Source organism: Anopheles funestus, chromosome 3RL, assembly GCF_943734845.2.
Source record: "Anopheles funestus chromosome 3RL, idAnoFuneDA-416_04, whole genome shotgun sequence".
In the NCBI taxonomy this organism is placed as follows: Eukaryota; Metazoa; Arthropoda; class Insecta; order Diptera; family Culicidae; genus Anopheles; species Anopheles funestus.
The window spans coordinates 68538456-68564076 of record NC_064599.1 but is presented as its reverse complement, the minus strand read 5'-3'; the positions used below and the strand labels follow the sequence as shown (position 1 = coordinate 68564076).

At 40.8% G+C, this 25621-nt stretch overlaps 2 protein-coding genes across 2 annotated transcripts; both read right to left on the bottom strand.

Moving 5' to 3' along the window:
* Positions 1 to 8494: 8494 nt before the first annotated feature.
* LOC125769543 (murinoglobulin-1-like) lies at positions 8495 to 13609 on the bottom strand. Its single transcript, XM_049438276.1, is given in 12 exon segments — positions 8495 to 8595; positions 8685 to 8838; positions 8903 to 10176; positions 10250 to 10552; positions 10616 to 11069; positions 11132 to 11341; positions 11419 to 11674; positions 11745 to 11827; positions 11896 to 12164; positions 12230 to 12908; positions 12969 to 13164; positions 13250 to 13609. Coding segments are annotated over 12 exon segments (4035 nt in total). The 5' UTR covers positions 13306 to 13609.
* Positions 13610 to 19791: 6182 nt separating this feature from the next.
* On the bottom strand, positions 19792 to 24869 carry LOC125769542 (CD109 antigen-like). The gene is given in 12 exon segments (XM_049438275.1): positions 19792 to 19892; positions 19982 to 20135; positions 20200 to 21470; positions 21544 to 21846; positions 21906 to 22359; positions 22421 to 22630; positions 22706 to 22961; positions 23034 to 23128; positions 23195 to 23463; positions 23528 to 24203; positions 24264 to 24459; positions 24544 to 24869. Coding segments are annotated over 12 exon segments (4041 nt in total). The 5' UTR covers positions 24600 to 24869.
* Between the last annotated feature and the right edge of the window lie 752 nt (positions 24870 to 25621).

Here is a 25621-nt window from a genome sequence, read left to right as displayed (position 1 = left end):
TGTATATCCGATTTGCGATAAATACTGATTCACCCAGGCACGTCTATTTTGCGGTGCGTTTGGTATATTTGTTTTTTTATTCTGGCGTGTTCATCTAAGTTGTTTAAAAAAAATACCAAAAAAATATATATACAGCTAAAGAAGCGCATAAAAGCGTAAGCGTAACTCGTAAAATAAAAACACCCAAAAACCCACAGCAATAGCAAATCAGTTCCAAATATCTTCCATCATCACGTGGCGCATATGCTTTGGCATTTGGAGCGTTTGCTTCATGGTTTACAAAAACTTTCGTATGCTATCGTTTTTTTTTTGTTTTGTTTTTTTCTTTTTCGTTCCACCCGAATATGTGCCAAAATCGGAAAAATCGTTCAACGCGGGCGGAATGGTTCCAAGGGTACTAGTGGGAGGGAAGAAAGTAATAGATCCAAACTACGACGAAGCATCATGCCCGCATGTCCAGGGCATCACATCCGTCCAGATGTACGCAAAACACATAACGATCAGCCGCACCAAACCATGCAAAACACGAGAGCACTTCACTTTCAAACAATGATTTATTACACGCTCATTCGCTCGAACCGAGTGCTGCTGTTGGCTCGCTGTTTTGTCTGGCCATGTTTTTCTATCACTAAAACTTTTCGCTTTTTTATGATTCGTGAAAATGTATGCGATCATCATACGAATAGAGATGGTTGTTTACGCGATACGTTTTTTGCTTGGTTCGCTTTGTGTCACGCTTCGATGTTGCAGTGTCGTTTGCGTTGTAAGAAGATTTTGTTACCATTAGGATGTGTGTTTTTGCTTTTTTTTTCTTTTTCCTGCCAGTTTGTAAACTACATTGTTCTTATGCGGTTTAAATTTATGCTCAAAACATTCTTTAAAGGTTGCAGAGACAAACGCTTAAATGCAATGGTTTTGAAAAAATAAATTGTTTTAAAGCGGGTGGGATCTCTTGTAGGTAGTATACTATGAGTCAGAATGTTCTTTTTCTATTAACTCAAAAGAAATTGTTGGAGAATTTTGTTTTATTAAAATACAAATTAAAAATAGTACACTTTCGTATGTTTTTGTTTCATAATATTTTTATTCAAAATCGTGTTTGTCTATAACATCTTGCTTAAAACGAATAAGAAAATGGTACTATTATTTTTTTTCTCCATCTTGTTGCTGGATTATCGCCTTTCATTGCTGCCAATTGGTGTGAGCCATTTCCCAGGAAAGACCTTGCCTGCTTTCATACCACACCAATGTCGCATGATAGACCACCGGTAGATGGTGTGGGCGACAACGCTAGAAGATGTTTCCGTTTCCGATGGCCACTTCCCACTTGCAGACCGGTCCGTGAGACTACCCGTGGGGACGATAAATTGTAGTAAATAATTGTACCAGTCCACACATCCGTACTCTTCCCGTTTGATGGGTTTTTGTATCGCTTTGTGTTGATTTCACCCTTTCATTCCTTTTTCCTCTGTCTCTACTTCTATCTCTTTTCTGCTCCTGTGGGAAAAGGCGTTTCAACGATTGTTGCAAAACAACGGGGGTCAATTTTGTTTGCTTCATGTTTATTCTGGTGTGAAGTGGTGTTGAGCATAATGTTGTATAAGGAGTGTATAAGGATGTGTTTTTAAGTTTTTTTTGGGAGTTTCTTCCTAACAGTACGCTGTTTAACAGCCACGTTTAGTTATGTTTAATATCTAGAACCAACCTTTTCTTATCATCTAGATGTCGAACTAGATGTGTTTGACATTGTCTGGAATGTTGGTTTGGAAGATTCTGGCATATTCAATAAATCACTAACCCAAGGAACTATAGTAGAAAAATCAGAAAAACTCCTTCTGTTTTAGTTCTTGAAGAACGACCAGCTCGAATTGCTTCGACGATTACTTTTCACAGGTCGAGGAAAACTATTATCTTAGCTTTAGGAGTTGTTATTTACTCTGTGTTCTGAATGCTAATCTTGTGTTGTTCTGAAATAGAACAAAAGTTGTCTAATTTATAGTATTCTTAAACAAGTAAAGTCTTGTTCAAACTATCCGGTTAGTAGACGAGGCTTTAAGGCATGTTACTATATCATATTATTCAGTGACTCCTCTCAACACGACACACTTATGGCAATTGGTTGCGATGGGAATTGCACAGAAGAATTTTGGACCCCGTATGTGTAGAAGGAGCCGCTACTATGACGAGCTCCATGAGTTGCACGATGAACTCATTCTCGCATAGCGCATTAGAGGCTCCAGGCTCCGGTGAGTTGGTCATGTTATTCGGATGACACCGGATGACTCACCTCATAAGGTCCTTTTAGGTCGTCTATATGGACAGAGGAGGCTTCGTAGTGTTGGCGTTGATGTGCCCACTAGAAAAGCTCGGATAATGGATTGCCAGATGACAGCGCTCGATCGGAAGCGGATTAAAAGACTCCTGCGGCAGGCTAAGAATACGTAATTAAGTGATTAGAATATAGTCCTACCTGGCAATTCATTTACTTCATTTACCATTTGAGTACTGTAGTGCTTTCTGGAGCATGTAATCTACATTGGACCTTACTCAATAATAAGGAAATAACACATACATAAATCTTTGAACATCTTCAAAGATCTCAAGAACATCCCAAAGTTGAAATAGGTCGTCAAACAGGACTTGAAATACTTGGGACACTACCGTCTCTTGTAGTATAACGCGAATAAAATTCAGAAACTCTATCTTTCTTTCTCTCCTCCAAAGATTAGGGCTGATAAGCGGCAGGTGGGTTTGCAAGTATTGTATGAGATAGTTTCAAACTGGCAGATATATAATTTATCATCGTGGAGCCTGGCAATTAGTGATGGGTAAGTTACAAATTTTGCCAGGGTCGGATCGGTCCGACTCCGCCGCCATCTGGATTCTCTGGGGGATCGTGTCCAGAACAATTCACAATTTACCCAAGGCTAGTCCGGCTCGATCGGACTTATACGGAATCGATCGGACCCATTCGGAATCGATCGGACCCATTCGGACTCGACCGGACTCGATCGGAGTCATTTTGGTTTTTAGTCGGAGTCGGAACCAATTTTTCACACGCGTAGTCGGAGTGGATCCACAATTTCTCTCCGGATTACCCATCACTATTGGCAAAAAAAAGGTGAAATCAAAGCTATAAGGATTTGAATCTATAACTCACTCTTTTGAGATTCATGAAAATAAACTATCTTTGCACCTCAGTAATTACTCAATAGCGTGAATTAAATCGAAAAAGAGTAATAAAAATATTTTACTCACTCTGTTTCAGTGATTTGAAATGGAGAAGAGTTAATCACTACTGAGCGCAGTGAGTGAGTGAGTTAAAACACAAAAGAGTGCTGAAAAGATTGTGGTCATAGTCATGAGAAGCCAAAAAACGAATCCCAAACACTAGCGGTGTGTAAAGTTAGACCTAAACGAAATCATAACTCAAGCGCAAAATATTATATTTCACAAATGATTGGTATCGATTGCACTCAGTCGCAATGCAATTTATGCGGCCAGTTTCAATCCTTACCATATAGCCCAAAAAAAAATACCCACATCCAGACTAATGGATGGCCCTACTCAAAACTAACAAAAAAACACAAATCTTAATTGCTGGGAAACGGCAAAATCCATGGAAACCCTTTTTTTTGGCCTGCAATGAAAAATGTTTGAATCAGATTTTTAATCCTTTTCGCGTTTGTAAGCATATTGGAAAGCTGATAATATAATAGTGGGCCAAACTGTGAAAAGAGAAAGAACAATAACACACACGCGCACACACACGCTCTCTCAAATAGTGACAACAGCGGGGGAAAAAAACCATCTCCACAAACAAATAGGAAGGTTTCAAGGTGTGAGAGGGTAACGAATTGTACAAAGGTGAAGAATAAAAAAGGCACCCCTCTCACCGTGCACACTGTCCCCGTGGCATCGTGCATCAATTATATTCCAAAGCCGCGAAAGAGAATCACTGCAGTGTGCCGTTTATTATGTTGCTTTCCACTGTTGGGGTCACTTCCCTTATTTTTGTTGTTGTTGCTGTCACGCTTCGTTTTTGTCCAAACTACTGCAAAACGCTTCCACGTGCCATGTTTGTCATCATGGTTGGCATCTCCATCCAGTGGGAGGATCGGTGGTGCAGCTTTTGCAACTTTGTCCGTATGAATTTCATAAACCATTGACGATGTGGGATAAAAGTGAGTTCCCGAGTAAAAGATACTGGTAAAATGTGAACGTTGAGAAAAAAAACAATAAGAAAGAAACAAAACAGAAATACAAAACAAAACCGAACAGATACACTGACAGTATTGATTGGAAGAGAGAGTAAAATAAAATAGAAGAAAAACAAAACATAGCAACCAACCGAAATCACCATCGAAGGTAACGTAATATGCAATCGTGCGCATCCAATATCCCATCCGGGAAGGGATGAAAAACGGTACCGAAAAGCGTCAACATACAAAAGCACACACAGGAAGTTGGAATGTGGCAATTTTGATAATTAAAAAAAATCCGATAGTTACCAAATAATTTTCATTGAGCTTCAGTCGCGCTTTATTCGGCTTGTGTGTATGTGTTTTTTACGTTATTGTTATTCTGCCCTTTCACAGAAGCTGCAATCGATCGGTCATATTTTTGCAATATTCTACTGCTTACTGGTACGGGTGAAACGGGTTTTTTTATTTTTTACTTTTTAGCTTTTTTTTTCTTATTTTGCTATAGAAAAGTTAAGGGCTAAGGGAAAAAAGGAAAATATCCGCACTGCAATGACATTTTAAGGGAAATTATCCATTTTGTGTTTTTTCGTTGTTGCTTTTTGTTTGGTTCTGATGGCGTCAGATGATAAATTGCGTTCGTATTTATTGAATCGATGGAATCACTTTGCCGTGTTTGAATGGTATATGTGGGCGTCCGCACCTAATGGGGTGGGTACGTCCAATCATGAAGGGGTTTCTTTGAAATTAATCTGTTTGAACCAGGCAATGCAATGGCCCAGTTCTATCGGTTGGGGAAGCAAATAAAATAACCGTTGGTGGGAACTCGTTTTACTGCAATTGCAATGTTTGTTTGTACAGCTAGTAGTAACAGTAGTATAGTAATTAAGACCTTAATTAAATATAAACGTATAGAGATTTGGAATTAGGCGCAGGTTTACTTTTATAATTTAATATTTATCTATGATGAGTTTTGATGCAATTTGCTAACTATCTCTATTGGTTTACACGCTATTGAAACATTGGTTGGAAGATGATCAAGTATAAAAAAATAAAGTACAAATCAAACCTCAATCTCTAAAAAATCAATCAAGGTAGTAGATAAATAAATCAAATAAAGTCAATAGTGCATTGTATTTTTATAGTGTTTTTTTTTCATTACTTCTTCCGTGCTTCTAAATGAACTGCTAATTTAATTAAATTTAAAAAAAATCCAAACATATTTTTTTACCTGGAGATATAGTATTCTAGTGCTTTCTCCATACAGCTTGTTTGAGTAGCTGATGAAAAGTGACCTTTTCACCGAAAACAGGGCATAATTATGGTAGCAAAAGAAGAGGAAAAATAAAACACCAACACTACTGAACACTACTCCACCGGTGAGCGGTGGTCACGAGCAAATGCTGATGTTCCGGCATCCATTGGAAAGTTTTTTAATCTAAATCCAACCGTACCGTGGTACGGCCCCAAAATCCCGGGGCAAAAGGAAATTAGCCATCTTATCGAATAGCGGCAGTACAGTTTGCTGCGGAGCGGAGCAAAATCGGTGCTGACGCGTTAACGCTCCCTACATTAGCCACGATCGAAGTTTGTGGATCTCATCGTGACTAAAAGCATTCAAGTGCAGACATACGACACGTGTGCTGAAAACCGTACACACATATATACGTGCAAAACACAGTTTTGGGGCGAGAGATGATCGAGACCACATTTACTGGACTCCACACTTTACACTAATGCACACCGGCGAGGTTAGAAGTAACTAACAAACATGACTTAAAGCATTAAAACCCTTTTTCACTTTGCTTGGCCAATCGGTTGCGAATGGTATGTGTATCATGTGCGATAGTCGGAGAGTGGAAGTTGATGATTAACCTCCACCCACTCGAGGGAGGCAAATGGAATGATAATTGCAGAGACAGAGAGAGAAGGAGGGCAAATGAAGGCAAAAAAAAATGAAAGATAAAACTTTTTCTCGCTCCATTATTCGGCTACTTTCACTCACACATCAGATGGAAACATTTCTACCAAATTAGAATTCTATAATCACAACCTGTTCGCCGTAATTTCGTGGCCAACCGATGTCCATAATGATTTCTCCCTCACTTGCAACCGTTACGAAAGCGTTAGGCAATGGTCTGTGCATGTGATATGTGATACTAAACGCCTAAAAGTATGCTATTAGAAACACATTTTATGATTAATGAAGTCGAAAACATTATGTTGCATACTTTTAGGCGCTTTAACGCAATGAAACACTCAATCAAGAGTGGGGGTACCAAATCACTTAAAGCGATTGAAATAAAAATTAAAAAACAATTTTCAGAAAATACAATATTTTTTTTACAAACAGCGCGGAGACTTTCACTTAAATGAACCACCACCTTACCACTGTACCTTTGGTTTGAGTATTCTGACAGGTTGAGACACGTACGGAACGGGTGCGTCTGATCAGGTACGCATTATTCCCCCACATCATCACATCATCAGCCGTTTCATGCATGGTCGTGAACGGTAAGGACCGCATTGTATTACAAAGTTCGGTCACGTAGCTATTCACCCTTTCCCGAAACTAATGAACTAATCCCTCTGGGTTATGCGGTACGAGAAAAGTAGAAAAGATTTGCCACATGTGGCTTAAACCATGTTGCATTGCAAGCAAATTTGGTCGACTAGTGGTGAACGGAATGAAGTGATGGATGCAGGAACCCCAAAAAAAAAGAAAAGAAAAGAAATTCAGATTTACTTAAAAGATGTTTAATTTTCGCTTGTACGCTTTACTCGAAGAACGTTAGAAGTTGGGCAGCAAATAAGACTGACAAAGTTCAAGTCCATTCGTCATGTTGGCATGCCCTTTAAAGTAACGGCAAACTTTACCTGTCAACTCATTACGGGTGCACATAAACAGGCCTCTGATGTTGTTCATCGAAACCGAAATGCATAAACTATGAATTGCCATTCGCGGGAATGCCTCACCGGCACCGGTGCCATCCATATTGTATGGACGCGACCGGTGAAACCTTAGCATCTCGTCACCGGGTATCTTGGCATCGTTGACACTCGTTGAGGTTAGCTCCCTTCCAGCTGTAACGCACACACCCTCGCGGCAGTGAAAGCGTCGCTCCTGACGACGTATTTAGACACGTTGCTACGCGATACACGTGAGACACGATAATCGTAAATTGACTTTGGTAAACTTAATTAATTAAACTTTAATGCGGTGTGGATGAGCCCGGCGGGCTTAGCTGCCGTGGGGGAGGGGGGGGGGGGGCGGTGTGTTAGGAAGATTCGCAGCTTGTTTGTACCCGCTCCTTACATCGGTATTGATCGGTTGTTCTGCTCGTACGCCCTGGTCAAACTGCCGCGACTCGCGTCACCAGGCGGCAACTGTCGAAACTTTTCCTCGCTCGGTTGTCTTATTTTACGTATCTCGCATACAAAACAACATCTTCGATCGATGCACACAAGCCGGTTGGAAGATTCCCTTTTCCATACCGTACGAAAGGGGTATCCACGGGCAAAGAGTCACATTGATACATGCTAAAATGTGACAAAGTTAAGTTCGCGCTTTACGTGCGATCTTACTAAACGTGCTTGTTTGGAAAACTGCAGTCGAGACATTCGTGGTGTGCAGAAATGGTTTTAAATTATGCAATCAGTTTTGAGTTGGAAGCTATCACGGTGAGTTTTGATACTGATATGACTGTAGCCGTACGTGAAATGTTGATTAATTTAAGGAAGCAAACATCCAAATTAACCTTTAACTAATTAAATATAGCCTATTGCTCTTGCTCATGAATAGTGTTATGGATCGTCAAATGGAATGGTGAAGTATTTTATTAAACATTACGAAAATATTGATAGGAAAATTATTTTCCATTGGGGTTATTACGTATGCACGTACGATTTAGTTCACGTACGTCTAATTTAACGTTTCTTGTATTGATTTATTGGATTTTGATCTAGTGTGAAATGTTCTTTGTATGTATGTAGTAATACTTGGCTCATTCTTTTGTTATTTTCTTTTTTCCTTGTTTTACGTACGTGTTGGTGGAGATTTAATTTCAAGACGCCACGCACTGAAGACCATGTTGCAAAATTCTCAAACTGTAATTTTAATATGCAGAAAAAAAATAAAACTAAACCATTGATTGCATTAAATATTGTAATATTTTACTTGTCTCTAAAAAGAACGAACAAGAAACCAGAACTGTGTTCTTGTATAAACTGTATAGCTATAGCGATAATATCATTCGAGAAACAAAAGTTTGTTCTCATTTTATCTGTAATAGTTAAGATACTCTTTTCTTGCATTCCTTCGGACAATCGGATTCGTCGCATATTTCGCAAACTTCCTGTTAATCCACTTCGTATAATTTAATGGCATTCAAATCTAAAACAAATAAATAAATAGAAGTAGAAAATGAAATCTCGTGAGTGGAATGCTCCAACCACTTGTATGCATTGTTGCATCCAACTCACTGGGATCGTAGTAATCGTACACGATCACATATGCTGGACGCTTCAGAGCGACCTTGAACCGTCTGTAAGCCGTCGCGGTGAAGCAGTTCCGTTCGATGCCCATGTTGTTGTAATACACAACAACGGATGTTCCACCGTACCTAATTTCGGTGTGCTGTAAATGGTTGCATTACTTATAGGGGTTTTGCTACATTTTTTTAAATCTATAATCATCTCACCCGTATTGGATTGATAGAAGTCTGCTCGCTGATGGGATTCTGATCGACAACGTATCCGCTAGGGAAGGTCACCTCGATCAGCGCCATGTTGGAACGATCATCGAATGTTCTCCATATGATGTTAGCACACACCTTCAGTCGCAGCTCGTAGTCGGAGGCCGTGTTTTGTGTCTCTACATCCAGCTTGAATCGCTGCACGAAGTTGACGAGATTTAAACTGTAGTGATAGATCACCTCCAACATTCCGGCCCCGATACCTTCAACATTGGTCTCTATCCACTTTGTGTCCCCCGGTATATCTTTAAAGTAGACAATTTCGTTATCTTCGGAGTTTACGTGGAGATATTGGGTTTCGTTGCTGAATTTCAAGTGTATGGTGTAGTTGTTTCGTGAGGGAGAGATTTTTTCCGCCAACTTTGTCAGTGCCTTTAGTCCTACTAAGTTGTCCTGAGTGCGTGGGAAGCTTCCGGTAGCATAGCGTTGATTCACTAGCCATCGCATCACTGGAATGCTGTCCTCATACTTCTCCGCTAATACAAATGACAACAACGCGTAAGCGGTCGTCTCTATACTGTTGGTCGAGTTCCAGTACCGTTCCATATCGTTACCGATATTTCTGCGAGTAGAAAGAGCGATGAGCTTTTCTAACGTTACAGTCTTCTTTTCATGTCCGTACAACATCAACGCGTAGGTCGCAATGGACAGATCGTAAGGATGTTGGATGTCTTCCAAGTTCGAACTTAGATAACTCATTGCCTTTTGGATCACTGCCGCGTGCTTTTCTTTAGCTTTCTCGTTCTCTAGAAGCGCTGTCAGCACGTACGAGGTCAATGTAATGCCGTCACTCAGACCACCTTTCACATCTTTGTTGATCACGTCACTGACCTCATCGAATCTTCCCGAGCTGTCTTGCTTCGAAGCAAGCCAATCATAAGCCTTCTCGACCATAGCCACATCAACCTCTCTGATGTATTTCGACGCATATATCGATTTTGCGACGAAAGCAGTAAGAAACACGCTACCACCATTACTTTGCCGCACACCAAATGAACCATCTGTCTGACGATTACGCATATGGTTTTTATACTCTATGCGCAACAAACCTGTAGCTATAAAGATGAAAAAATGTTCGTTATATTCCTTTGGACCAATAGCATGCAAGTAGTCGAGCGCAGCGTTGTACTGTGCAAGTTTAATAATGATTCCCACATCATCATCCGGGGCAGCAAGCAAATCATTCAAGTTTTTTGTAGTAAATTTTTGAAGCAGATTGGCTAGATGCACAAAAAGATATATCAATATCAACAAAACCAAAAAATCGATTTCTTTATATTTTTTGATACTCACAATTCAGTCGCAACTCAATCTTTTTCGAACCTTCGTCTGCCTTCGGCCATTCGAAATCTGTATTAATGAGGAAGGTATGATTGGCGTGCGTATCGAAGCAGAAGAACCGCGAATCAATTTTGTGTTGTAGCAAACTTTCTGGCGTAACTCGGATCACTTTTTCCAGTGCGTCCGATTCTTGTCCGGCCTTGATCGTTGTATTCACGCGTACCGCCATCTCTCCGAGCGATCGTGCCTTCACCAGAAACGAGATCGGTACGCCAACCTTCGAAGGAACGCTCACGGATTTGGTGTAGCTGAGATCTGCAAGAAAAATAATAAAATACTCTCACAGAACACTTCAACGAAGAGATCAACGACACTCACCTTCCGTAGGTCGTCCAATAAATTCCATCTGTTGGAATACATTATGCAGGGTCACTTCAGCGATGTACTCTCTTTCAAGATTGTTAAACAGTGTAAAATGCAACTCGACGACTTCACCTCGTTTGATCGAATACGGAAGATTCTCGACGATGTAGAATGGTTGGATCGTTGTGAACTCAATGGGCTTTTTGATGATGCCCAAACCATACTCCGGATCAATCGAGAATCCCGTCAAGTACCAAGATGTGATTGTATCCGGCGCTGCCTCGATCATCTTGTTCGTTCCAGACCCTCCAATGGTCACATTCTTCCATAACCACGATTCTGCAAAGTTTGTCCGGTATTGATTCGGCTGGTGGATCGTATTGTAGATCTGCAGCGCAGCACGTGCCGACTTAGATGGGATTTCCTGGAGCTTGATGTCATCCAACGTCCTTCTGAACATGTATCTATTCTGTAAAGTGAACATACTATTGAAATGTTATCCCGTTCCCAAAATCAAATTCTCCAACATACGTAAACATCGTTGAATACATTCGCCTCGATTGTATGAAATCGATCATACAATTGCATGGCGTCCTCCCAGGATATATCATGGTTCGCGTTGTAGTACAGCAAACTTTTGTCATATGCAGCCAATCCCACGTACGCCCCCGTTCGTCCAGACATTCGGAGTTCGATTTGCTGTCCCGGCTTAACATTCCGCATATCTATGCTCAATTCAAACTAATTTTTAAGAGAAGTAAAATTAATCCTTTGAATTAAGCAGCTAAAATGGTAAAAGTGATTGCAGTTCTATTTACATTGTTTTGTAGCTCTTTGAAATCGATGTCCACAAAGTCGCAAATTTCTCTTTGTTTCGCTAAAGTAGCTACGAAAATTGTTGCCTTTGGTATCATTTTCTCGGTGGCGTCCAATTCTAAGAGATATTTGTTCTGCTGGTTCATTCTAATAAAACCGGAATCAACGATATTGCCCTTCGACACAACGTAGTACGCGAAGAATTTAACACCATCGCTACATGTAACCACAAATCGCAACATATTATGCAACACAACACTGGAACAACATAACGAAAACAATTTTGCAAAAGTCACGTCAATGATAAACAACGTATTTTCCTACTCACGGAGATTTTAATTCCAGTTTGAGGAACACAACCTTCATTTTGTCCACTCGCTCGTTAAGGAGGAATCCATATTTGTTGGAAAACTGTTTAAATGTTATTTGATGAAAAATCCATGAGAATCAAACGCTAATTTGCACGAAAGTTCACTTACTTCAATATACATCTTTTCTATATTGTCGCTCGGATTCAGCTGCAGTTTGATCAAACCTTCATCATCACTAGTGGCGGTTGTTTCGTATCCGACCTCCATCACTTTTACCTTACCGGTGACACCTTTAGCAGGTGTTCTATCGTGATATCGGAACTGAAGCGTACACTTAAAGGGAAAACCTGGACGGAATTGTGGACTTTCCTTGATCAGTTCCACGCGGTACGGATATTTGTACACAGTGATTTGCGATTCTTTCACCACAGTCCGATCTACACCACAGACAATTGAGAATCATTAGCATATTCAAAAAACCAATGTTGTTCACATTTCTTACTTGTAAACTGCTCCACGAAGTTCGTCTTTACAAGTACATCTTGTTGATCGTTGTTCAGTACCAGTTCATCATTGAAATGGAGATTCACCAATCCTATCCCGGACATTTCAAACTCTTTCACCTGATCTCGCTTATTGTCCTCCAAGTACAGCTCCACCTTGACATGCCCTTTCACTGGTTTTCCGAAATGATAGTTGGCTGCTATCGTCAGATTCAGTCCTTGGTGCTCCACCAGAGGAATAACGGTTGGTACCACCTCTACGTCAAACGAGGACAATACATACTCCTTCACCTCGAATGTCTTGGACACGAGTACTTCTCCGTCGACCAATACCGAGATGTTCCATATACCGAGCATTGGAGTTGGCGCGATTTGAAGGTTATTCTCAAACACTCCGGTGTACAATCTTGCCGAGGACCACTTCCGAACCACATTGTTTTGAGAATCATGGATCGTCACTTGAACTGTTTTTACACGCGAAGGAGGTTTCAACTCAGCGTCCAGCACTATCACCCGAAATTGAACCTTATCGCCTGGTTTGAACACAGGTTTATCGATCTGTATTAACCCTGATACGGTTTTGCTGAGGTATATCAAAGCGGCTTCCTTGTGAAAGCTAAAGCCACGTTGTCCGTCAGCGGTAATTCTGTAATATCCAGTTGATAAGTCTTTAGGCATCTGGAAGAAAGTACAGGTTTAACTTCCGTACACTTAACAGTTCGAATGTGCTCGTCTTACATTGAAGTTGATCACTCTGTTCGTTTGTTTCTGAACGTCAACCGACTTCGTTATGTTAAGAACATTTTGACCATCCTCCGTGTGTCCTTCGATTCGTAACATCAGGTCCACCATGTTGAGATCGGTGTTAAAATTACTGATCACAACCGTATAGTCCTTGTTGGCCCGAATGGCTTTAGGAGCCATGACCAGTATTCTGAAACAGAGTTACCGTATGAAAATTATTTATAAACCAATAGTTATTACCGAAAACTGAAACTGCCACAAACGTTTCTTCTTACCCATGAGCAGCACCTACGAAGATTATCACCATTAATGACCTTACGCACGGCCACATGTTGTTCTAGCTTTGTGCGGTTACGCGTCCGTTTAAGATGGTGTCTACAATGGAACTGAATCATAACATACAACGATTGTATCAGGGAAGCTGTACCGATGATGGAACGTGGAACGTATTTTTTGGAACACGAGCCATAGGCCATAAGTTATATTTTGCGTTGAGATGCAATCTTAATTTGTGATACGAGGAACACTAAATTGCCGCACACGACCACAAAGTGCCTGAAGCTCCGTCATGTCAAAAGGGGCAACGTGCTATCAAAAAAAAAAAAAATAAAAAAAAACAAACGTGGCGAACCATACGGAGTCGGCTTGATAATAACAATATGATTACGCGTTTGTTGATACTAAAATAAAAAAAAAACATGTAAGAGAAAAATATTGCGTAGATGTTTTTGCGAGTTTCAATGGATTAATCGCATTTTAATCTTTTTTTATTTCATTCATCCAAGGACGAATTATAATCGTTTGTGAAGGTATCACTGTATTGTATATTGGCAACACTTACAACACCTGTTTCGATTAATTTCCAGCATTCCTTAAGTATAAATCAACTTTGGCATAGTAGTTTGTAGAATTTTACATCGATTACAGCGTAGTTCTGTCTGCAAGTGTCCCTGTGGCCTTAGTTTGATGTCGACTCATACCCTTGTAAACCACAAATAACATTTCGTCAAATGGAATATCTGCTGTTGATGATCATATAGTCACCATTTCAGTCATGTTCGAGACATAATTAGTAGATTCAACATCGAAGATGATGGCAATATCTCCATTCTTATCAGTCAGAACGTGAGCTCAGAGCCACAGCAGCTGGCAATGTGCTGTTTCCCTGATCAAGACCCTCATACTTTAATTTCTGTTATGGCAAATTCTTGGCGGTATTTCAATGAAGGCCGTCAGCATCTCGTTGAATGACGACTTCATCCTTATCTTTAAATTTGGGCCGCCGAGGTCAAGTACTGATATTTATGTAAAACGAAGGCGGGGCATCAATGCTCTACAGCATTTTTAGCTGCGTAAATGTGGGGAATTTTGGTGATTATTTTCAATTCTGTCTTTTAATCGTGTTCATTTATTAACTACGAAAGGAGAAAGGAGGACAACAATATTCGTTACGTTCGTAAGTGTAAGAGAAATTTGGTGATTCTTCCAATAGGTCCGCTTAAATCCACCGAATGCCACCTCTTGATCGGCAGTCTGGTTTTGGACAGCATCTCAATGATGGGATCGTCAACGTTATTATTCATTACTTTATTTCTTTTACCTACATTAGCGCACGATTTTCACCCGTTCTCTCCAATTTCTCGGCTTCGCGGATGACATCGACATTGTCGGACGGACATCTGCGGCGGTGTGCGATGCGTACACCCGACTGAAACGCGAGGCCGACAGAATTGGATTGAGGATCATTGCGACGAAGACAAAGTACCTGCTTGCCGGAGGCTCTGACCGTGATAGAGCCCGACTCGGAAGCAGAGTATCAGTTGACGGCGACGATCTCGAGGTGGTAGAGGAGTTCTGCTACCTTGGTACGATCGTAACTTCGGACAACAACATGAGCAGCGAAATCCGAAGGCGCATTTTTCAAGGAAATCGTGCTTACTACGGGCTCCACAAACTCCTGCGATCCAGAAGGCTCCAGCAACACACGAAATGCACAATATGTCGCACACTGATACGTCCGGTAGTCCTCTACGGGTACGAGTCCTGGACTCTGCTAACGGAGGATGCCAATGCACTCGCTATTTTCGAACGGCGTGTGCTAAGGACTATCTTTGACGGTGTGTGCGAGCAGGGCGTGTGGAGAAGGAGAATGAACCACGAGCTAGCTGAGCTGTTTGGCGGTGCAGATATCCTGACGGTGGTCAAAGCCGGAAGGATACGATGACTGGGGCACGTGATGTGGACTCATGCCACACCAGGAAGGTGCTCGTCAGCGATCCGTCCGGCACGAGGCGGAGAAGAGCACAGCGAGTTCGTTGGTTGGATCAGGTGGAGTCAAACCTGTCGGCGATCGGATGCAGCCGTGGATGGAGGACTGCAGCCCTGGACCGAGTTTCCTGGAAACGGATTGGCGACCAGGCCATGTCTACGCGACGTGCTCGACCATGAGCAGGCCAGAAAAGAAAAGAAGAAGAAGACATTAGCGCAGTGTAAGTGGCATTCGGTGAACAAATGCTCTAGAAATGGTGTACCTTGAGTTTCTTTCAGTTTTCCAGCTATCCATTATGATGCAATATTATTGATTTATTAAAGAAAGTGTTAACAAAACAAAGTGAATTGATGCTAAAATCAAGGTTTTGAAAAAGTTTCCAATTTATCAATGTCATTGTCAGGTTTCAAAACCCGTTACAAAAGAGAGGATTCAAAAGAAGACGTCGAAGCAGGACCGCCGCTGGTGTTTGTAAGAAGTGTGAGAGGGGAATGTGCAGGAATCCTTATCACGGAGAATATCATTATTCTTATTCGAGCTTCTGCTCGCTGCGCGTATAACAAGTAATGAAAAGTTGAAGTATACTTCTAGTTGAAGTATATTGAAATGTTGTTTAAATTGTCATTTCAAATTGTCGAGACCGCTGGGCAGCAAACCCAGTGGTGCCGGACTTTTGTAGAGCGGGCGAACACTGCTTACGGGAGCTGGGCCCTTTCTTTCAATTATTAAAAGACAAAATGGTTTGCCCTTGGTTTAAGAGAGAAGAAAGAGAGCATTTATTCATTTTTTTCCTTGCACCGCCGTTCGCTCACGACGTGCTGTTTTAGCGATGTTTACAATGTTTATCCCTACTCGTCCTAGATTAAGAGAGTGCGTGATCATTCGATTATCTTTCAGCGCCTGAGATCGCAGCGACTAAGCTTGCAGCGACTACGCTTGCAGCATCTCTCGCTCTCGCGGCGTCGGGTCTGAAGCGTAAGGGAGCATTCTACTCATCATGCGTTGGCGGTTATTATTATGAAAAATTTATTTTTTAATTTATTATTTTTTATTATTCTTTTTTAATATTTAATTGCTCTAGCGACGGGATCCCTCCCCCCGTAACTCCTGTAAGAGATGTTACCAAAACAATAGAAAGTCGCAGAGTAATTAAGTATTCTTTCTTCCCAATGCTTGCATAAACAACGATCTCGTCAACCATATGCAGCATGCCTCAAAAACAAATTTCAAATCAAATAAAAATTGGTAGTAATGATAAAAATGGTTCCATGACACCTTGTATCAATAACATCTCCATATTCTGCATCCCATGTTCTTCATGGTGCCTTTAAACCTCCGCATATCTTATGCAACTCAATCCTCGATATCCTCATCATCATACATTTCCTTCATACCAACATATTATTCGCCTCCTACAAAACCATTTCCAATGCCAACTATTTCGTTCCTTTCTCTAACCAAGCGTAGCTCAAGTGCTAGGTGCTTACAAAAATGTGATCACTTTATTTTTTAAATTATCATTATCGTGAGATCATCGATTATATCATTCGGCACTTACTGAAAGTTTAGCAACCTTACAGGTAGGCCGTTTTAATATTGCATCTTGGGTTTTAATTGTAACTGCTCTTATTTGCTTATCCACGCCAATATGTACCTCTGTAATTCTGCCTTTGAACCACTTTCCCGGTTTTTGCTCATTTGGAAAAACTACAATATCTCCAACTTGCAGGGGTGTAACCTTAGTTTGCCATTTCTCCCGTTTATGTAACTGTGGTAAATATTCCCGAATCCATCTTCTCCAATAATGTGATGCGGCCAATTGGGCTCTTTTCCATTTACATCGTAACGTTTCTGTATTGTGAATCTCATTCAAGGTTGGAATTGCCTCACCATGACAACCTATCAAAAAATGACTTGGCGTTAAAGGCTCCTCATCCTCATGACTGATCGATATATGAGTAAGCGGACGATTGTTGATAATCGACTCAATTTTTATTAACAAGGCTCTCAATACTGGTTCTGGAAATTGCTCCTTGCCTAAAGGAAGCAAACTTTTCACTTCTTTTACCATACGTTCCCAAGCGCCTCCAAAATGCGGCGCAGCTGGAGGGTTGAAATGCCAGTCTATACCGTCATTTGCACATCTTTCCTTAAGACGTAACATTTCTCTTGAGGCGCCAACGAAGTTTTTTTTATTATGTTTTTATTATAAATACATATATCTGCCATTTAGGCTAAACAATGATCCTATTATAAACTTAGAATTAATACAAAAAATTAATACTAAAAATTAACAATAAAAATTAACAATACTAACGTAAACTCAAAGCGGAAGTGAAGGAAAAGGATAAAACAAGAGACAAGGATAACATTAAGATACATGAGGGGTGTTTAAAACACGAGTAAGAAAGGAAGCAAGAGAGGAGTTAAAATCAAAATCGTCGTAGAATAGGTTGAACCACCTGAAGCATGAAAGGAGCGGATCGTTGTGGCAATAAAGCATCTGTCGAGTTTCTAATGCCAAAGGATCACGAGGACGGAGGGAACGGGAGGGAACATATAAACATACAGAAGCAAGCAATTCCGGAGCATCAGTAGAACCTCTCAGCAAGCCACCAATGAAACAAGCTTGGGCCAAGTGACGTCTCAAAGTTAAAGAGTCCAGCACAAACAGAAGACATCGTGTTTCATATGGCGAAAGAGAAGAAGAACCAAACAATCGTCTATACAACAATCTGGTGAAGTACTTCTGTAATTTTTCGATTCTGGTACACCTATCATTGCCATAAGGGCACCAGACAACACAGGCGTACTCCAATACAGAGCGAACTAAACAACAATACAGAGATCGAAGGCATATTGGGTCCTTGAAATCCGAGGTAACACGAAGGATAAATCCAAGGGTTCTGTAGGGTTTCGAAAGGACTTCATCAACATGTAGCTTGAAGTTTAACCTATCATCAAGTATTACCCCAAGGTCACGAATAGACGAAACACGAACCAGTGAAACATTTGAGAGAGAGTAATTATAAGAAATAGGGTTACGAGAATGAGTGAAAGAAATAATAGAACATTTATTGGGACACAATGAAAGAAAATTCGACGAGCACCAGTGAGAGAAAGAATTCAGATACTGCTGGAGAAGATAGCAATCGTCTAAGGAGGAGATAGTATAAAAGATTTTGATGTCATCAGCATAAAGAAGATAACCATCCGGAGGCAAAACATTACAAACATCATTTACAAACAAAGCAAACAGGAGGGGACTAAGTACACTACCTTGAGGAACACCAGAAGAACAGTTAAAACATCTAGATACATAAGGACTAATTTTTACGCTGCATTGACGATCCTTTAGGTAAGAAGATAGCCAGACAGTTATTGCCTTACCAAAGCCCAGTTTGGAGAGTTTAGCTAACAAAAGCTCATTAGAAAGACTATCAAAAGCTGCACGGTAATCAGTGTATATGGTGTCCACTTGTAACCCCGCTTCAAAATTGCGGAAGATCTTGGCAACAAAACACATGAGACTGGTGGAAGTAGATCGGCCCGGCATAAATCCATGTTGTTTAACGCTGATGAAAGAACTAGCGCTAAAAAGTATACTGGGGTAAACAGATAATTCGAGAGTTTTTGCCGTGGCACACGTTTTTGTTATTCCACGGTAATTTGGTATAGACAGCCTCTTTTATGAATTGAAAAAAGCCAACATGATTTCCACGAAGTAGGAAAAGTCCCAGTCGAGAGAGACAAATTAAAAAGTCTTAGTAGGACTGGAGCAAGAGAATCACGACAGTTTTTCAGTACAGACGCAGGAATGCCATCAGGACCTGGAGAATAGGAAAGTTTTAGTTTATCTAATGCACACTCAATCATTTCACTGGTAATTTCAAGTTTAGCTAGATCAACAGCATTATGTGGTGTTAATGAAAGAGCTGAATCTAAAAGATTTAGGTCGCGGACAGCATCAGCAAACATACCAGAAAAATAATCAGCAAACAATTCACACACATCAGTGTTAGTAGTAGCTGAGCGTGAGTTAAAAGACATTTCATTGGGCAGTATATTAGAGGTTCTACGAGATTTAACGAAGCGCCAAAAGGATGAAGGATTGGAATGGAAACGTGATTGCAGCCTTGACATATTACGTATGCACGTACGATTTAGTTCACGTACGTCTAATTTAACGTTTCTTGTATTGATTTATTGGATTTTGATCTAGTGTGAAATGTTCTTTGCATGTATGTAGTAATACTTGGCTCATTCTTTTGTTATTTTCTTTTTTCCTTGTTTTACGTACGTGTTGGTGGAGATTTAATTTCAAGACGCCACGCACTGAAGACCATGTTGCAAAATTCTCAAACTGTAATTTTAATATGCAGAAAAAAAATAAAACTAAACCATTGATTGCATTGAATATTGTAATATTTTACTTGTCTCTAAAAAGAACGAACAAGAAACCAGAACTGTGTTCTTGTATAAACTGTGTAGCTATAGCGATAATATCATTCGAGAAACAAATGTTTGTTCTCATTTTATCTGTAAGAGTTAAGATACTCTTTTCTTGCATTCCTTGGAACAATCACCTTCATCGCATATTTCGCAAACTTCCTGTTAATCCACTTCGTATAATTTAATGGCATTCAAATCTAAAACAAATAAATAAATAGAAATAGAAAATGAAATCTCGTGAGTGGAATGCTCCAACCACTTGCATGCATTGTTCCATCCAACTCACTGGGATCGTAGTAATCGTACACGATCACATATGCTGGACGCTTCAGAGCCACCTTGAACCGTCTGTAAGCCGTCGCGGTGAAGCAGTTCCGTTCGATGCCCATGTTGTTGTAATACACAACAACGGATGTTCCACCGTACCTAATTTCGGTGTGCTGTAAATGGTTGCATTACTTATAGGGGTTTTGCTACATTTTTTTAAATCTATAATCATCTCACCCGTATTGGATTGATAGAAGTCTGCTCGCTGATGGGATTCTGATCGACAACGTATCCGCTAGGGAAGGTCACCTCGATCAGCGCCATGTTGGAACGATCATCGAATGTTCTCCATATGATGTTAGCACACACCTTCAGTCGCAGCTCGTAGTCGGAGGCCGTGTTTTGTGTCTCTACATCCAGCTTGAATCGCTGCACGAAGTTGACGAGATTTAAACTGTAGTGATAGATCACCTCCAACATTCCGGCCCCGATACCTTCAACATTGGTCTCTATCCACTTTGTGTCCCCCGGTATATCTTTAAAGTAGACAATTTCGTTATCTTCGGAGTTTACGTGGAGATATTGGGTTTCGTTGCTGAATTTCAAGTGTATGGTGTAGTTGTTTCGTGAGGGAGAGATTTTTTCTGCCAACTTTGTCAATGCCTTTAGTCCTACGAAGGTGTCCTGAGTGCGTGGGAAGCTTCTGGTAACATAGCGTTGATTCACTAGCCATCGCATCACCGGAATACCGTCCTCATATTTCCCCGCTAATACAAATGACAACAACGCATACGCGGTCGTCTCTATACTGTTGGTCGTGTTCCAGTACCGTTCCATATCGTTACCGATATTTCTGCGAGTAGAAAGAGCGATGAGCTTTTCTAACGTTACAGTCTTCTTTTCATGTCCGTACAACATCAACGCGTAGGTCGCAATGGACAGATCGTAAGGATGTTGGATGTCTTCCAAGTTCGAACTTAGATAACTCATTGTCTTTTGGATCACTGCCGCGTGCTTTTCTTTAGCTTTCTCGTTCTCTAGAAGCGCTGTCACCACAAACGAGGTCATTGTAATGCCGTTACCCAGACCACCTTTCATATCTTTGTTGATCACGTCACTGACCTCATCGAATCTTCCCGAGCTGTCTTGCTTCGAAGCAAGCCAATCATAAGCCTTCTCGACCCTAGCCACATCATAAATGTTTATATGTTTCGACGTAGTTTGCATGAATTTTACGACGAAAGCAGTAAGAAACACGCTACCACCATCATTTTTCTGCACACCTAATAAACCATGTATCCAAGCATAACGCATCTCATTGTAATAGCTGCGGTGCGAAAACCTTTTAGCTTTATAAATGAGATTCTCTTCCTTCGAACCAATTGCATGTAAGTAGTCGAGCACAGCGATGTTTGGTGCCAAGGTAATCATGTCCTGCTCTCGATTACCCCACGGGTCAGTAAGCAGATCATCCAAGTTTGTTATAGTAAGAGTTTGAAGCAGATTGGCTAGATGTACAAAAAGATATATCAATATCAACAAAACCAAAAAATCGATTTCTTTATATTTTTTGATACTCACAATTCAGTCGCAACTCAATCTTTTTCGAACCTTCGTCTGCCTTCGGCCATTCGAAATCTGTATTAATGAGGAAGGTATGATTGGCGTGTGTATCGAAGCAGAAGAACCGCGAATCAATTTTGTGTTGTAGCAGACTTTCTGGCGTAACTCGGATCACTTTTTCCAGTGCGTCCGATTCTTGTCCGGCCTTGATCGTTGTATTCACGCGTACCGCCATCTCTCCGAGCGATCGTGCCTTCACCAGAAACGAGATCGGTACGCCAACCCTCGGAGGAACGATTACGGATTTGGTGTAGCTGAGATCTGCAAGAAAAATAATAAAGTACTCTCACAGAATACTTCAAGAGATCAACGACACTCACCTTCCATAGGTCGTCCAATAAATTCCATCTGCTGGAATACATTATGCAGGGTCACTTCAGCGATGTACTCTCTTTCAAGATTGTTAAACAGTGTAAACTGCAACTCGACGACTTCACCTCGTTTGATCGAATACGGAAGATTCTCAATGATGTAGAATGGTAGGATCGTTGTGAACTCAATGGGGTTTTTGATGATGCCAAAACCATACTCCGGATCAATCGCGAATCCCGTCAAGTACCAGGATGTGGTCGAATCTGGTACAACCTCGTAAATCGTATGCGGTATAGGTCTGCTAATGGTCACATTCTTCCATAACCACGATTCTGCAAAGTTTGTCCGGTATTGATTCAGCTGGTGGATCGTATTGTAGATCTGCAGCGCAGCACGTGCCGACATATCGTGGGATCCACTGAACTCGATGTTATCCCACGTCCTCACGAACAGTCCTGTGCTCTGTAAAGTGAACATACTATTGAAATGTTATCATGTTTTCAAAATAATTTCTCCATCATACATCAAACATGTCAAACTCATTCTCATCGATCGCATGAAATCCTTTAAATAGTTGCATAACGTCCTCCCAGGATATATCATGGTTCGCATTGTAGTACAGCAAACTTTTGTCGTAAGCAGCCAATCCCACATACGCTCCCGGCCGTCCAGACATTCGGAGTTCGATTTGCTCTCCCGGCTTAACATTCTGCTTACCTATGCTCAATTCAAACTAATTTTAAAGAGAAGTAATGTTTATCCTTCGAACTCAGCAGCCAAAAAATAAAGTAATTGCAAATCTACTTACATTATATGGCAATTCTTCAAAATCGATGTCCACAAAGTCGTAAATTACTGTTTGTTCCGCTACAGTAGCTACGATAATTTTTGCCTTCGGTATCATTTTCTCGGTGGCATCCAATTCTAAGGGATATTTCTTCTGCCTGTTCGGTCTCATGAAACCGGATTCAATGATGTTGCCCTTCGACACAATGTAGTATATAAAGAAGGTCATACGTTCGCTGCATGTAACCATAAGTCGTAACTTTCGGTTCAATTTAATGCTGAAATTCAACGAACAGATATTTGTTCATAATGAGATACTACCACATCTCTTTTTAATGAGTGCTACTCACGGAGATTTTAATTCCAGTTTTAGATAAGCATCCGTCAAGACTTCCACTTTGTCCACTTGTTCGTTAAAGAAAAATCCATCATCATCGTTAGAAAACTGCAAAATTAATTAACATACATGAAGTCCTTCACTTACTCCAGTCTACACTTAGAAATCACTTACGTATACAATCATCGTGTCTGTACTGTCGCTGGGACTCAACTCCAGTAAGATTCTTCCTTTATCGTCGGTAGTGGCGGTTGTTTCGTATCCGACCTCCATCACTTCCACCTTACCGGTGACACCTTTAGCAGGGGTTCCATCGTGATATCGGAACTGAAGCGTACACTTAAAGGGTTGAGCTGGACGGAATCGCGGAGTTTCCTTGATCAGTTTAACGCGGTACGGATATTTGTACACAGTGATTTGAGATTCTTTCACCACAGTCCGATCTACACCACAGACAATTGAGAATCATTAGCATTTCCAAAACCCAATGTTGTACACATTCCTTACTTGTGTCCTGCTCGATGAAGGTCGTCTTTACAAGTACATCCTGTTGATCGTTGAACAGTTCCAGTACTTCATTGAAACGGAGAGTCACCTGTCCTATCCCGGACATTTCGAACTCTTTCACCTGATCCCGCTTATCGTCCTCCAAGTACAGCTCCACCTTGACATGCCCTTTCACTGGTTTTCGGAAGTGATAGTTGGCTGCTATCGTCAGACTCAAACTTTGGTGCTCCTCCAGAGGAATAACGGTTGGTACCACCTCTACGTCAAACGAGGACAACACATACTCCTTCACCTCGAATGTCTTGGACACGAGTACTTCTCCGTCGACCAATACCGAGATGTTCCATATACCGAGCATTGGAGTTGGGGCGATTTGAAGGTTATTCTCAAACACTCCGGCGTACAATCTTGCCGAGGACCACTGCCGAACTACATTGTTTTGAGAATCGCGGATCGTCACTTGAACTGTTGTACGCGAAGGAGGTTTCAACTCAGCGTCCAGCACTATCACCCGAAATTGAACCTTATCGCCTGGTTTGAACACGGGCTTATCAATTTGTATTAAACCAGATGTGGTTTTGCTGAGGAACACCAAATCGACTTCCTTGTGAAAGCTAAAGCCACGTTGTCCGTCAATGGTAATTTTGTAATATCCAGTTGATAAGTCTTTAGGCATCTGTAAGAAAGTACAGGTTTAACTTCTGTACACTTAACAGTTCGAATGTGCTCGTCTTACATTGAAGTTGATCACTCTGTTCGTTTGTTTCTGAACGTCAACCGACTTCGTTATGTTAAGAACATTTTGACCATCCTCCGTGTGTCCTTCGATTCGTAACATCAGGTCCACCATGTTGAGATCGGTGTTAAAATTACTGATCACAACCGTATAGTCCTGGTTGGCCCGAATGAATTTTGGACCCACAACCAGTATTCTGAAACCGAAAAACCGCATACAAATTATTCTTAGAACCATATTAATCACTAAACACTGAAACCACCAGAACGTTAGTTCCTACCCATGAGCAGCACCTACGAAGATTATCACCATTAATGGCCTTACGCACGGCCACATGTTGTTCTATCGTTGTGCGATTACGCGTCCGTTTAAGATGGTGTCTACGATGGAACTGAATCATAACATACAACCACCCTATCAGGGAAGCTGTACCGATGATGGAACGTGGAACGTATTTTTTGGAACACGAGCCATAGGCCATAAGTTATATTTTGCATTGAGATGGAATCTAAATTTGTGATACGAGGAACACTAAATTGCCGCACACGACCACAAAGTGCCTGGAGCTCCGTCTTGTCAAAAGGGGCAACGTGCTATCAAAAAAAAAAAAATTAAAAAAAAAACAAACGTGGCGAACCATACGGAGTCGGCTTGATAATAACAATATGACTTTGATTACGCGTTTGTTGATACTAAAATTTAAAAAAAACATGTAAGAGAAAAATATTGCGTCGATGATTTTAAGAGTTTCAATGGATTAATCGCATTTTAATCTTTTTTTATTTCATTCATCCAAGGACGAATTATAATCGTTTGTGAAGGTAACACTGTATTGTATATTGGCAACACCTACAACACCTGTTTCGATTAATTTCTAGAATTTCTTAAGTATAAATCAACTTTGGCATAGTAGTTTGTAGAATTTTACATCGATTACAGCGTAGTTCTGTCTGCAAGTGTCCCTGTGGCCTTGATTTGATGTCGACTCATACCCTTGTAAACCACAAATAACATTTCGTCAAATGGAATATCTGCTGTTGATGATCATATAGTCACCATTTCAGTCATGTTCGAGACATAATTGGTAGATTCAACATCGAAGACGATGGCAATATCTCCATTCTCATCAGTCAGAACGTGAGCTCAGAGCCACAGCAGCTGGCAATATGCTGTTTCCCTGATCAAGACCCTCATACTTTAATCTCCGTTATGGCAAATTCTTGGCGGTATTTCAACGAAGGCCGTCAGCATCTCGTTGAATGACGACTTCATCCTTATCTTTAAATTTGGGCCGCCGAGGTCAAGTACTGATATTTATGTAAAACGAAGGCGGGGCATCAATGCTCTACAGCATTTTT